Here is a 14,014-nt window from a genome sequence, read left to right as displayed (position 1 = left end):
ACTGCTGGGTCCACGGGAAGGCGCACAGCATAATCCTCCGACATCGGAGCCCAGCGCAGCAGCAGAGATAGCTGTAGTGGTCTCATATGAGCCCTGGCCCAGGGCACTACTTCCATCGTGGCCGTCATAGAGCCCAACAGCTGCACGTAGTCCCAAGCCCGAATAGGAGAGGCTACTAGGAACTAGTCCACCTGAGCCTGAAGCTTGACAATCCGATTGTCTGGCAGGAACACTCTGCCCACTTGGGTGTCAAATCGAACTCCCAGATACTCCAGGGACTGAGTCGGGCGCAGCTGGCTCTTCTTCCAGTTGATGATCCATCCCAGGGAGCTCAAAAGAGCAACTACCTGGTCCATAGCTTTGCCGCACTCTGCATAAGAGGGGGCTCGGATCAACCAGTCGTCCAGATAAGGATGGACTTGTACTCCTTCCTTTAGCAGGAAGGCCGCTATGACCCCCATTACTTTGGAAAAGGTCCGCGGAGCAGTAGCCAACCCGAAAGGGAGGGCTCTGAACTGGAAGTGTCGTCTCAGGACTGTAAAACGCAGAAAGCGTTGGAGAGGAGGCCAGATGGGAATATGCAGGTACGCTTCCTTGATGTCCAAGGAAGCCAAGAACTCTCCTGCCTTCACTGCCGCTATAACAGAGCGGAGAGTCTCCATGCGAAAGTGCCTCACTTTCCAGGCCCGATTGACCCCTTTGAGGTCGAGGATAGGCCGGACAGAACCTCCTTTCTTTGGAACCACAAAGTAAATGGAGTAACGTCCCTTGCCAATCTGATTTTTTGGCACCGGAACGACCGCACCCAGGCGGATCAGGTTGTCCAAGGTCTGCTGCACTACCACAGCTTGACCGGAGACTTGCAGGGAGAGAGTACAAACCCGTCTCTTAAGGGTTGGCAGAACTCTAGCTTGTAGCCGTCTCTGATGACTTCCAGCACCCACGCGTCTGAAGTTATAGTGGTCTACTCGCCCAGAAACGAGGACAGCCGTCCTCCAATCTGCACTGGGGCGTGGACCAAGGCCCCGTCATTGGGTACGAGACCCTGGGGGAGGACCGGAGGGAGCACCTCCGGGACGGCGGTCTCTGCGAAAGGAATGCTGCTTGGGGGAGAAATTCCTCTTGAAGGAAGAGGGGGCAGAGGAACCCGACTTGCCCCGGCGGTACCGACGGGCTTCCTGCAACCGTCCTCTGGAGGTACCGGGACGAGTACTAACCCGAGCCCTGACCTCTGGTAATTTCTTGCCCTTAGACGTGCCGAGATCGGTCACGATTTTGTCCAGCTCGACCCCAAAGAGCAGCTTGCCTTTAAAAGGCAATCTAGCCAGGCGGGATTTAGAGGCGTGGTCAGCAGACCAATGTTTCAGCCAAAGCCACCGCCGCGCAGAGACTGTCTGAGCCATGCCTTTAGCTGAGGCTCTCCAGACATCATACAGCAAGTCTGCCAAATAGGCTAAGCCCGATTCCAGGGCCGGCCAATCAACCCTCAAGGAATGATCCGAGGGGGAAGCCCGCTGCACCATAGTCCGGCACGCCCTGGCCACATAGGAGCCGCAAACTGAGGCCTGCAAACTTAAAGCAGCTGCCTCAAAGGACGACCTTAAGGCCGCCTCCAATCTTCTGTCTTGGGCGTCCTTTAGGGCCGTGCCACCTTCCACCGGCAACGCCGTTTTCTTAGTCACCGCAGTGATTAAAGAATCCACGGTAGGCCACAGATAGGCCTCACGTTCACTCACAGCCAAAGGATAGAGGCGGGACATAGCCCTAGCCACTTTAAGGCTCGTTTCCGGGACATCCCATTGAGCCGCAATTAAGGTGTGCATGGCATCATGCACGTGGAAGGTTCTAGGCGGGCGCTTCGTCCCCAGCATAATGGCAGAGCCAACAGGGGCTGAGGGAGAGACGTCCTCCGGAGAGGAAATCTTCAAAGTGTCCATGGCCTGTAACAACAGGTTGGGCAAATCCTCTGGGCTAAAAAGCCTCGCTGCAGAGGGGTCATCCGCTCCATCCGAGCGGGGATCTATCTCCTCCAAGGAATCCGCAAAGGATCGTTGGGAGACCTCAGACACGCTGCCCTCATCTACATCGGAGGAGACAAAAGTCCTCCAAGGCCTGGAATCAACCCGAGGGCGTTTACCTCTGGGAACCTCAACCTCTTTATCAGAAGAGGGAGCAGGGGCAGCGTTTTGCATGAGGAAAGCCTGATGCAGCAGCAAAACAAACTCGGGGGAGAAACCCCCCAGACTGTGCACTTCCGCAGCCTGGGCAACAGCCCTAGACGCACTCTCAACCGGCGCTCGCAATAGCGGGGGAGAGACATGCTGCGCATCCAAAATGGCGTCTGGCGCGAAACTCCGTGAAGGAGCCGCGCGGGAAGAACGGCGCTTAACTTTAGCCGCTTTTGTGCCGTCGCCCAAATTAAGGGCGTTCATGGCATTAATGTCTCCAACCTCAAGGGCGGCCCACGAAGAAGCCATCCGAGCCGCGTGGCCGGCCAAGATGGCGGAGGCGAGGAGCGGGGGATGGGCGTTTATGGCGGGAAAAAACCGCCACGCCGGAGGAACGACCGGGACATTCATCGGTCACTAAACTATCACCCATCAAGGGCGAATCAGGTTGTAAAACCCCCGCATCCCCTCTAGAAGCGCTCCAGCGATCCGGGGAGCGACCCTTTGCGCCCTCGCCCTCCGACGCCATTGCCACGAGGAGAAGAATCGGGGAACCCCCTGCCCGCTATAAAAAGGTAAAATTATGTATAATCATACCTGATAATTTTCTTTCCATTAATCATAGCTGATCAATCCATAGACTGGTGGGTTGTGTCCATCTACCAGCAGGTGGAGATAGAGAGCAAACTTTTGCCTCCCTATATGTGGTCATGTGCTGCCGGAAACTCCTCAGTATGTCGATATCAAAGCTCCATCCGCAGGACTCAGCACTTAGAGAATTACACCCACGAAGGGACACTCTGCCCAGCTCACCACCGCCGAAACGGGGGAGGGGAATTAACCCAGCTCATCCCCACACAAGTGGGGGAGGGGAATCCGTCCAGCTCATCCCCGCGGAGCGGGGGAGGGACACCACCCCGCCGATGCGGGGGGATCTGGCTTATCCTGCAACCGCAACCGCGGGAGGAGCTGACTGACCCGAACACCGCCGAAGCGGGAGGGGTACAAAACTGCCCTACAGCCGCACGAAGCGGGAGGGAGTGCCGGCAGAATTATAAGTCTCAATCCAGCCCCGTAAAACGGAGGGGAGAGGAATGCAGCAGCTCACTGTAACACAAACTCGTCTTAACTCTTGAAGAATCCAAGTGAAAAAACTTGAACACGAAGTCTTTCTGAAGTAACTGAAGAGTAAACTTGAACCTGAAATGCAACCAGAATAAAACAATACAGATATCTGGGAGGGGCTATGGATTGATCAGCTATGATTAATGGAAAGAAAATTATCAGGTATGATTATACATAATTTTACCTTCCATATCATCAAGCTGATCAATCCATAGACTGGTGGGATGTACCGAAGCAGTACTCACCCAGGGCGGGACATAGAAATCCCTGACCGCAACACTGAAGCTCCAAACCGGGCCTCCGCCCGAGCAGCCACAGTCAAGCGGTAATGCTTGGAGAATGTATGGGCCGAAGCCCAAGTTGCCGCCTTGCATATCTCTTCCAAGGAGACGGAACCGGCCTCTGCCATCGAGGCCGCCTGAGCTCTTGTGGAGTGAGCCTTCAGCTGGATAGGCGGCACCTTCCCTGCGGCCACATAAGCCGCTGCAATGGCTTCCTTGACCCATCTTGCCACTGTAGGCTTAGCAGCCTGCAGACCCCTACGAGGACCTGCAAACAGGACAAACAGATGATCCGATTTCCGGAAATCATTGGTCACTTCCAAGTATCTGATGATGACTCGTCTCACATCCAGATATTTAAGAGCAGAGTACTCCTCTGGGTAGTCCTCCCTACGAAAGGAAGGGAGACAGAGCTGCTGATTCACATGGAAGCGAGAAACAATCTTGGGCAGAAAGGAAGGCACTGTGCGAATAGTCACTCCTGCCTCAGTGAACTGCAGAAAAGGCTCTCGACATGAGAGCGCCTGGAGCTCGGAAACTCTTCTGGCTGAAGTGATAGCCACCAAAAAGACTGCTTTCAACGTCAGGTCTTTCAGAGATGCCCTCGACAAGGGTTCAAACGGCGGCTTCTGCAATGCTCTTAGCACCAGGTTGAGATTCCACGCAGGCACCACTGAGTGCAGAGGAGGGCGCAGGTGATTAACTCCCTTGAGAAAGCGCACCACATCTGGCTGGGAAGCCAGGGAAGCACCCTTCAGGCGGCCCCTGAAGCAAGCCAGAGCCGCTACCTGGACCTTAAGGGAACTGAGCGACAGGCCTTTGTCCAGACCTTCTTGCAGGAACGCCAACACTGAAGAAATTGGAGCAGTGAAGGGAGAAAGTGAGCCTGCTTCACACCACGCTGCAAAGATACGCCAAACCCTGGCGTAAGCAGTAGAAGTAGAGCGTTTCCTCGCTCTCAGCATAGTGGCGATGACCTTGTCTGAGAAGCCCTTCTTCCTCAGACGCTGCCGCTCAATAGCCAGGCCGTAAGACCAAAGGGGGAGGGATCCTCCATCACCACGGGACCCTGATGTAACAGGCCCTGCTCCACTGGCAGCCGCAGAGGATCGTCGATTGAGAGCCTGATCAAGTCCGCATACCAGGGACGTCTGGGCCAATCCGGACCCACCAGGATTATCCTGCCGGGATGTCTTGCCACCCGGTCTAGGACCCTGCCCAACATGGGCCAGGGTGGGAACACATAGAGAAGCTCTTGTGTCGGCCATTGTTGGAGAAGAGCATCTACTCCCAGGGATCGAGGGTCCCGTCCTCTGCTGAAGAAGCGCGGCACTTGGCAATTGGCCGATGACGCCATCAGATCTAGGCTCGGCTGGCCCCAGCGCTTCGTGATGTCCAAGAACGCCTGAGCAGATAGCTGCCACTCTCCGGGCTCCAAGGTATGGCGACTGAGAAAGTCCGCCTTGACATTCATGACTCCGGCAATGTGGGCCGCTGACAGCTGTTCCAGGTTCGCTTCCGCCCACTGGCATAGACTCATAGCCTCCTTGGCTAGAGGGGCGCTCTTGGTACCTCCCTGGCGGTTGACATAGGCCACAGCCGTGGCATTGTCCGACAGTACCCGTACAGGCTTCAGCACCAGTACCGGGATGAACTCCAAAAGCGCAAACCGAATGGCTCTGAGTTCCAGGAGGTTGATAGACCACTTCGCCTCTGCAGGAGACCAGAGCCCCTGCGCTGTCCTTCCCAAGCAGTGGGCTCCCCAGCCCGACAATGAGGCGTCCGTCGTGACGACAATCCACTCTGGGGTCACCAGAGGCATTCCTGCAGACAACTTGTCTGCCTGCATCCACCAGCTCAGCGCCTTGCGCACTGCTGGATCCAAGGGAAGACGCACCGCATAATCCTCCGACATCGGAGTCCAGCGCTGCAGCAGAGAGTGTTGTAGTGGTCTCATATGAGCCCTGGCCCAGGGCACTACTTCCATCGTGGCCGTCATAGAGCCCAACAGCTGCACATAGTCCCAAGCCCGAAGAGGAGAGGCTACCAGGAACTGGTCCACCTGAGCCTGAAGTTTGACAATCCGATTGTCTGGCAGGAACACTCTGCCCACTTGGGTGTCGAATCGAACTCCCAGATACTCCAGGGACTGAGTCGGGCGCAGCTGGCTCTTCTCCCAGTTGATGATCCATCCCAGGGAGCTCAAAAGAGCAACTACCCGGTCCACAGCTTTGCCGCACTCTGCATAAGAGGGGGCTCGGATCAACCAGTCGTCCAGATAAGGATGGACTTCTACTCCTTCCTTTCGCAGGAAGGCCGCTATGACCACCATTACTTTGGAAAAGGTCCGCGGAGCAGTAGCCAACCCGAACGGGAGGGCTCTGAACTGGAAGTGTCGGCCCAGGACTGCAAAACGCAGAAAGCGTTGATGAGGAGGCCAGATGGGAATATGCAGGTACGCTTCCTTGATGTCCAAGGAAGCCAGGTACTCCCCTGCCTTCACTGCCGCTATAACAGAGCGGAGAGTCTCCATGCGAAAGTGCCGCACTTTCAAGGCCCGATTGACCCCTTTGAGGTCGAGGATAGGCCGGACAGAACCTCCTTTCTTTGGTACCACAAAGTAAATGGAGTAACGCCCCTTGCCAAGCTGACTTTCTGGCACCGGAACGACCGCACCCAGGCGGATCAGATTGTCCAAAGTCTGCTGCACTGCCACAGCTTTGACCGGAGACTTGCAGGGAGAGAGTACAAACCCGTCTCTTAAGGGTCGGCAGAACTCTAGCTTGTAGCCGTCTCTGATGACTTCCAGCACCCAAGCGTCTGAAGTTATTGTGGTCCACTCGCCCAGAAACGAGGACAGCCGTCCTCCAATCTGCACTGGGGCGTGGACCAAGACCCCGTCATTGGGTACGAGACCCTGGGGGAGGACCGGAGGGAGCACCTCCGGGACGGCGGTCTCTGCGAAAGGAACGCTGCTTGGGGGAGAAATGCCTCTTAAAGGAAGAGGGGGCAGAAGAACCCGACCTGCCCGGGCGGTACCGACGGGCTTCCTGAAACCGTCCTCTGGAGGTACCGGGACGAGCACTAGCCCGAGCCCTGACCTCTGGTAACTTCTTGCCCTTAGATGTGCCGAGATCGGTCACGATTTTGTCCAGCTCGACCCCAAAGAGCAGCTTGCCTTTAAAAGGCAACCTAGCCAGGCGGGATTTAGAGGCGTGGTCAGCAGACCAATGTTTCAGCCAAAGCCACCGCCGCGCAGAGACTGTCTGAGCCATGCCTTTAGCTGAGGCTCTCAAGACATCATACAGCAAGTCTGCCACATAGGCTAAGCCCGATTCCAGGGCTGGCCAATCATCCCTCAAGGAATGATCCGAGGGGGAAGCCCGCTGCACCATAGTCAGGCACGCCCTGGCCACATAGGATCCGCAAACTGAGGCCTGCAAACTTAAAGCAGCCGCCTCAAAGGACGACCTTAAGGCCGCCTCCAATCTCCTGTCTTGGGCGTCCTTTAGGGCCGTGCCACCTTCCACCGGCAATGCCGTTTTCTTAGTCACCGCAGTGATTAAAGAATCCACGGTAGGCCACAGATAGGCCTCACGTTCACTCACAGCCAAAGGATAGAGGCGGGACATAGCCCTAGCCACTTTAAGGCTCGCTTCTGGGACATCCCATTGAGCCGAAATTAAGGTGTGCATGGCATCATGCACGTGGAAGGTTCTAGGCGGGCGCTTCGTCCCCAGCATAATGGCAGAGCCAACAGGGGCTGAGGGAGAGACGTCCTCCGGAGAGGAAATCTTCAAAGTGTCCATGGCCTGTAACAACAGGTTGGGCAAATCCTCTGGGCGAAAAAGCCGCGCTGCAGAGGGATCATCCGCTCCATCCGAGCGGGGATCCGTCTCCTCCAAGGAATCCGCAAAGGACCGTTGGGAGACCTCAGACACGCTGCCCTCATCTACATCGGAGGAGACAAATTCCTCCAAGGCCTGGGAATCAACCCGAGGGCGTTTACCTCTGGGAACCTCAACCTCTTTACCAGACGAGGGAGCGGGGGCAGCGTTGTGCATGAGGAAGGCCTGATGCAGCAGCAAAACAAACTCGGGGGAGAAACCCCCCAGACTGTGCACTTCCGCAGCCTGGGCAACAGCCCTAGGCGCACTCTCAACCGGCGCTCGCAACAGCGGGGGAGAGGCCTGCTGCGCATCCAAAATGGCGTCCGGCGCGAAACTCCGCGAAGGAGCCGCGCGGGAAGAACGGCTCTTAACTTTAGCCGCTTCTGTGCCGTCGCCCAAATTAAGGGCGTTCATGGCATTAATGTCTCCAACCTCAAGGGCGGCCCAAGAAGAAGCCGTCCGAGCCGCGTGGCCGGCCAAAATGGCGGAGGCGAGGAGCGGGGGATGGGCGTTTATGGCGGGAAAAACCGCCACGCCGGAGGAAGGACCGGGACATTCATCGGTCACGAAACTGCCACCCAACAAGGGCGAATCAGGCTTTAAGACCCCCGCATCCCCTCTAGAAGCGCTCAAGCGACCCGGGGAGCGACCCTTTGCGCCCTCGCCCTCCGACGCCATGTGCCACGAGGAGAAGAATCGGGGAACCCCCGCCCGCTATAAAAAGGTAAAATTACCTGCTGTCCGCTCCGAGTTGTAACGACCTGGTGTCCCAGTGAGTAGCTGCAATAGACGCTTAAATAAACGTCGAAATAAACGCCTTTAAAGACGTTTAAAATTTTTTTTTTTTTTTTTTTTTAACGGAGCCAGCGGGAGGGGGGAGAAAAGGAGGGACCTGGCACCACCAGGTTTGCACTTGCTCAAAAGAGCCCTCAACCCCAGGCACTCAACAAAACCTAAAAATTAGGCTTGGAGGCCTAGCCAGAGCTGCTGCTGCTGTGTGTGACCACCACCTGCTGAGATAGAGAACATACTGAGGAGTTTCCGGCAGCACATGACCACATATAGGGAGGCAAAAGTTTGCTCTCTATCTCCACCTGCTGGTAGATGGACACAACCCACCAGTCTATGGATTGATCAGCTTGATGATATGGAAGGTAAAATTACCTGCTTGCCGCTCCGAGCTGTAACGAACTGGTGTCCCAGTGAGTAGCTGCAATGAACGTTTAAAGAAACGTCGAATTAAACGCCTTTAAAGACGTTTAAAATTTTTTTTTTTTTTTTTTTTTTAAACGGAGCCAGCGGGAGGGGGGAGAAAAGGAGGGACCTGGCACCACCAGGTTTGCACTTGCTCAAAAGAGCCCTCAACCCCAGGCCTCAACAAAACCTAAGGATTAGGCTTGGAGGCCTAGCCAGAGCTGCTGCTGTGTGTGACCACCACCTGCTGAGATAGAGAACATACTGAGGAGTTTCCGGCAGCACATGACCACATATAGGGAGGCAAAAGTTTGCTCTCTATCTCCACCTGCTGGTAGATGGACACAACCCACCAGTCTATGGATTGATCAGCTTGATGATATGGAACACACATAAACCTACTATTCATAAAGTAACAATTATAGTTTGTACTTAAAAATACTTATTTATTTCTGGCGTTTGTACCCCATATTATCCCAAACAAGTTCGGGTTCAATATGGCTTACATCAAACTTTTAAAGCAAATTACAATAAGAGAACTATAATGAAAAAACCCCACAATAATAGGTAAAAACATCCACGCAGTAAGATGACTCATTCTGAAAAAATTAAATTAACTAAAAGAATAACAATCACTAACAGCGGAGAGGAATTCACTAAATAAAGAATGCTTTCAACAATTTATGAAATTTCAGGTAGTCAGTAACATATCTGAGTGACTTTGGTAGGGAATTCTATTTCCTAGTAGCTTGGTATGTGAAACTTGCATCATGAATAGATCTGTAACAAAGATTTTTTACAACATGGAAAATGGAAGAGATGATAGTCTCTCTTAACGTCAAATGAGCATTACATAAAGGTCATTCTAACAAGTATTGCAAATAGGTTAAAGACCAAATAAAATTTGATAAACAAGTACACATAGTTTAAAGGTTAACTGCATTTATTGGAAGTCAATGCAGCTTGATTAAAAGAGGAGCTGCCTTGATGAATCAAGGGGCTTTATATATGAGATAAGCCACGGTATTCTGAGTTGTTTGAAGTTTTTTGATGAGAGACTTTTAGGCCTCAGTAAACAGCATTACAGTAATCAAATTAACTAAACTAAATTAGCTAAAATCAAAATTTAATAAACAGGACAAAACAAAAACTGCATATTTGCCGCTATCACTCTGGGGAACACCTGAACCATCCAAAAGTGGCATGAAAACACAAACACATATTTTGCACCCTTAAAAATCCTAATTAGCTGGAAAATAAACCACTAAAAATAGAAGCCCTAATTATATTTATGATTATTGTAGTTACTATAATGCCTTTGACAATATTCTCTTGTTTTATTATCCATTCTAACATTTTAGTCACTTTTTTTGACAGCTAAGGATTTCAAGATATTGTCCATAATGACTTCAAAATCCTACCCAGCACTGTACAAGTACAGCTAGGACCATTTCCCCTTTTCTTCCTTTGGATTATTATGTTTTTCTCTTGTACTTTACAAAGCTATACTTCATGTGTAAAAGACTTACCTTCTAAACCTTATTTGAACTTTCTAAAAATCTCTCTATATAAAACGCACCTCCAACGTTCTATGAAGCCTCTTTTAGCCAAAAGTGAAGGGGGTGAGATCCCATTGTGTCTGCCCCGCCCACGCGTCAAACGTGATGACGTCGAGGGCGGAGCAATGACACTCAACCAATCGCATTGCTCGACAGCGAAGCGTCAGGGAAGGAGGCGGCGCTCTCGGCGTCTAGCCTTCCCTTCGCTGTGTTCCGCCTTCTTCTGACGTCAAGGATGACGTCAAAAGAAGGCGGAACACAGCGAAGGGAAACCTAGACGTCGGGAGCGCCGCCTCCTTCCCTGACGCTTCGCTGCCGGAACCGCCACGGAGGTAAATTTTAAAAGAAGAAAAAAAAAAAAAAAACCCCCGATGCATGGATGCGAAGGGGGGGAGGAGAAGAGGGCGGCCCAGGCTGGGACATGGGAGAGAGAGGAGCATGGATGCGAGGGGGGGTCATGGAAGGGAGAGAGGGGACTTGCTGGAAAAGGATGAATGGAGGCGGCAGGGGACAGAGGAGCATGGATTGCAGGGCAGGCCTCAGGCAGAGAGGGGAAATGCTGGATAGGGATGAATGGAGGGGGCAGGTGACAGAGTAACATGGATGGCCATGGATTGGGACAGCAAGGCTCAGGGAAAGGGGAATTGCTGGATAGGGATGAATGGAGGGGACAGATGGGCATGGATGGACATGGATTGCAGGGCAGGCCTCAGGCAGAGAGGGGAATGCTGGATAGGGATGAATGGAGGGGGCAGGTGACAGAGTAACATGGATGGCCATGGATTGGGACGGCAGGGCTCTGGGAAAGGGGAATTGCTGGATACGGATGAATGGAGGGGACAGATGGGCATGGATGGATATGGATTGCAGGACAGGCCTCAGGCACAGAGGGGAAATGCTGGAAAGGGATGAATGGAGGGGGCAGGGGACAGAGTAACATGGATGGCCATGGATTGGGAGGGCAGGGCTCAGGGAAAGGGGAATTGCTGGATAGGGATGAATGAAGGGGACAGATGGGCATGGATGGATATGGATTGCAGGACAGGCCTCAGGCAGAGAGGGGAAATGCTGGAAAGGGATGAATAGAGGGGGCAGGGGACAGAGTAACATGGATGGCCATGGATTGGGACGGCAGAGCTCAGGGAAAGGGGAATTGCTGGATAGGGATGAATGGAGGGGACGGATGGGCATGGATGGATATGGATTGCAGGGCAGGCCTCAGGCAAAGAGGGGAAATGCTGCAAAGGGATGAATGGAGGGGGCAGGGGACAGAGGAGCATGGATGGCCACACACACACACTCTCTATCACACTGTGTCTCACATACACACTTGCACACACTCTCATTCTCACACTCACACCCAGACTCACTCTCTCTCTCTCACACACTCACACTTTCACACTGACTCTCAAACAGTCACTCTCACATACACTCTCCCAAACATACATACTCCGAATAAAACCTTGCTAGCGCCCGTTTCATTTGTGTCAGAAACGGGCCTTTTTTACTAGTAAAATAATAATAAAGGACTTTTCCCCTCTATCTGCATCACTTTGCACATCAAACTTCATCTAACATTTTGACAATAACTTATCCAGTCTGGCAAAATCCTTCTGCAGTTCTTCACTGTCTGCTTGGTTTTGTACAGTGTTATGTCATTTGCAAATTCATCAATTCACTCTTTGCTTCCTTTTCCAAATCTTTACTAAATTAAACCTATATGTCCGAGCATCTATCTCGGAAACATGCCTCTATTTACCCCTTTTTCCATTGGAAAATTTTACCATTTAGTTCTTTTCTTTGCTTCCTATCCTTTTAACCAGTTGTCAATTCAAAGTACCTCCTACGCCAAACTTCCTATAGAGTCTGTCATGGGGTACTACTATCAAATTGCGACTCCAAATATATTAGCCAGTCATCCGTTATTCACATCTATTTACACTTCCAAAGAATGATAATGGACTAGTAAAACAAGATCTCCCTTTTCTAAATCCATGTTGTTTCTCCCATGCTTATTTATACGACCAGTAATTTTGTTCTTAACGATAATTTCCACCGTTTTACCAGGCACTGATGTAAGGCTCATCATCGGTCAGTAGTTAACATGAATCCCGTGATCCCGTCTTAAATATCACGTTAAATTAGTTACTAGTTGGATACCAAATCTTATTTGTTTCCAATTCAGTTTCAAAATTCAAGTACAAGCCTCTGTAATTAACGGTGCATCGATTAACAGCCCCCCCCCCCCCCCCACACACACACACACACACACACACACACACACGTTTTTAACGTTCTATGAATATTCAATAAGTCCAGAACAAATTAACTCTGACCAAACTCCGCAAGAGTAATAAGAAATTCCAGGAACTACCAGGGAATTGCGGTCCAGAAAGAGAGAAGCGCGCGTGCGCCCCAAACTATTCTGCTTAGTTTCCTCTCCTCCATTAACCCTATCACCGAATGAACCACAACCTCCTACTAATAAATCAAATTCAGGGTCACCCTACATCTACAATATACACCTGAATTCCAGCTGTAAAGAAATAAACGCCGCCATCTTGCTGCTGCCACATACAGGATGTGACCTAAAGTTTATTCAAGAAATGACGCCACACCACTTCAGACTGTTTCTAGAGGGCCGTTTCTTAGAAATGGCCGTAGGCTGCATCCGGGTCTGGGAAATCATTGTTTTGGGTTTTTTGGGGGGGAACCGGGCGCAGCTTCGATCGACTGCTGATCTGATCACGAAATCGAGGTTACTGTACAGACCTCAACATCTCTCCTCTCCACTGATTTGGAGGTCACTACAATCCTACCTTGATCTGGAGTTACAGTCCTACTCCTAGGTCTAGCCAAGGAGGTTAGATTAAGAACAAGAAACGGTACGACCCTATCAAGCCCGTGATATGGGTTGAAGCCAGTAGGCGGAGTCAAAAGTACAACCAAAACAATTGCAAAAGCTATTGAAAGTAATAGTAAAAGATGATTACAGATCATGGACTGCCTATGCGTGGTCCATCTGTAAAAAGTCAAAAGCTGTTCCAGTTGAATAAGCAGTGCCTTAAAAGGTGGAGGACAAAAGATTTATTTTTTAAATTTGACCGGTTTTTTTGTTTATTTATTTGAAAGGTTCTCATATCTCTCTCTATATAAAAGGCAACACCAACGTTCTATGAAGCCTCCAGCCAGAAGTGTGAAGGGGGAGAGATATCCGGTTTCCCCATGAGTGTCTGCCCCGCCCTCTCTATAACACAAACAGTCAGTGAAGGAAAACACAGCAAAGCAATGAAGGACTCAGAGGGGGAGAGGGCAGAGGGCAGAGGGCAGGGACACACACACTCCCACATGCACACAGAAGAAAACCTTGCTAGCCCCCGTTTCATTTGCATCAGAAACGGGGCTTTTTTACTAGTGTAGATATAATAAGTATGAAGCAAACGAAACAACAAGAGGAGGAGAAGGACCTGAGAAACAAAACAAACCAGAGAGGTAAGTCCAAGGAGGATAATAAAAATGCTTTATTGGCAAAGGTAAAAACAACCCGACACGGCCGTGTTTCAGCACGAAGGCCTGTCTCAGAGGTCTTGATCAATCTACGTAAAAAACAAATATAATCTAATATAATAATTTGCTCCTGCAACGTTCCAATGTATCTCACTGCGTTCGTAACCATCTCCTGACATCACGCTCCCGCAGTAGAAGCCTGCTTGCCTGACGTCTACCTCCCACCACTGCCTTCGTTTGCCTGCACCGCCCAGCGATTCTCCTTTCTCCCCTGCCCCCCTCCAGCCACC

The 14,014-nt window shown here is 51.5% G+C and overlaps 1 protein-coding gene across 2 annotated transcripts in view; it reads right to left on the bottom strand.

The window, feature by feature from the left end:
- Positions 1 to 12,826, bottom strand: part of URM1 (ubiquitin related modifier 1) — a 46,944-nt gene extending 34,118 nt beyond the window's left edge. The window contains exon 1 of one of the 2 annotated variants that reach the window (XM_030207944.1): positions 12,743 to 12,826. In XM_030207944.1, coding sequence (XP_030063804.1) covers positions 12,743 to 12,777 — 35 coding nt within the window. In that variant the 5' untranslated portion in view covers positions 12,778 to 12,826. Of the gene's footprint in view, positions 1 to 12,591; positions 12,687 to 12,742 lie in introns of those variants that run through there. The other variant, XM_030207943.1, reaches the window with a different exon arrangement.
- Between the last annotated feature and the right edge of the window lie 1,188 nt (positions 12,827 to 14,014).

This window comes from Microcaecilia unicolor, chromosome 6 (genome assembly GCF_901765095.1).
Source record: "Microcaecilia unicolor chromosome 6, aMicUni1.1, whole genome shotgun sequence".
Taxonomy (NCBI): domain Eukaryota; kingdom Metazoa; phylum Chordata; class Amphibia; order Gymnophiona; family Siphonopidae; genus Microcaecilia; species Microcaecilia unicolor.
The sequence above is the reverse complement of the archived record's forward strand: the minus strand, read 5'-3'. Positions and strand labels throughout refer to the sequence as shown.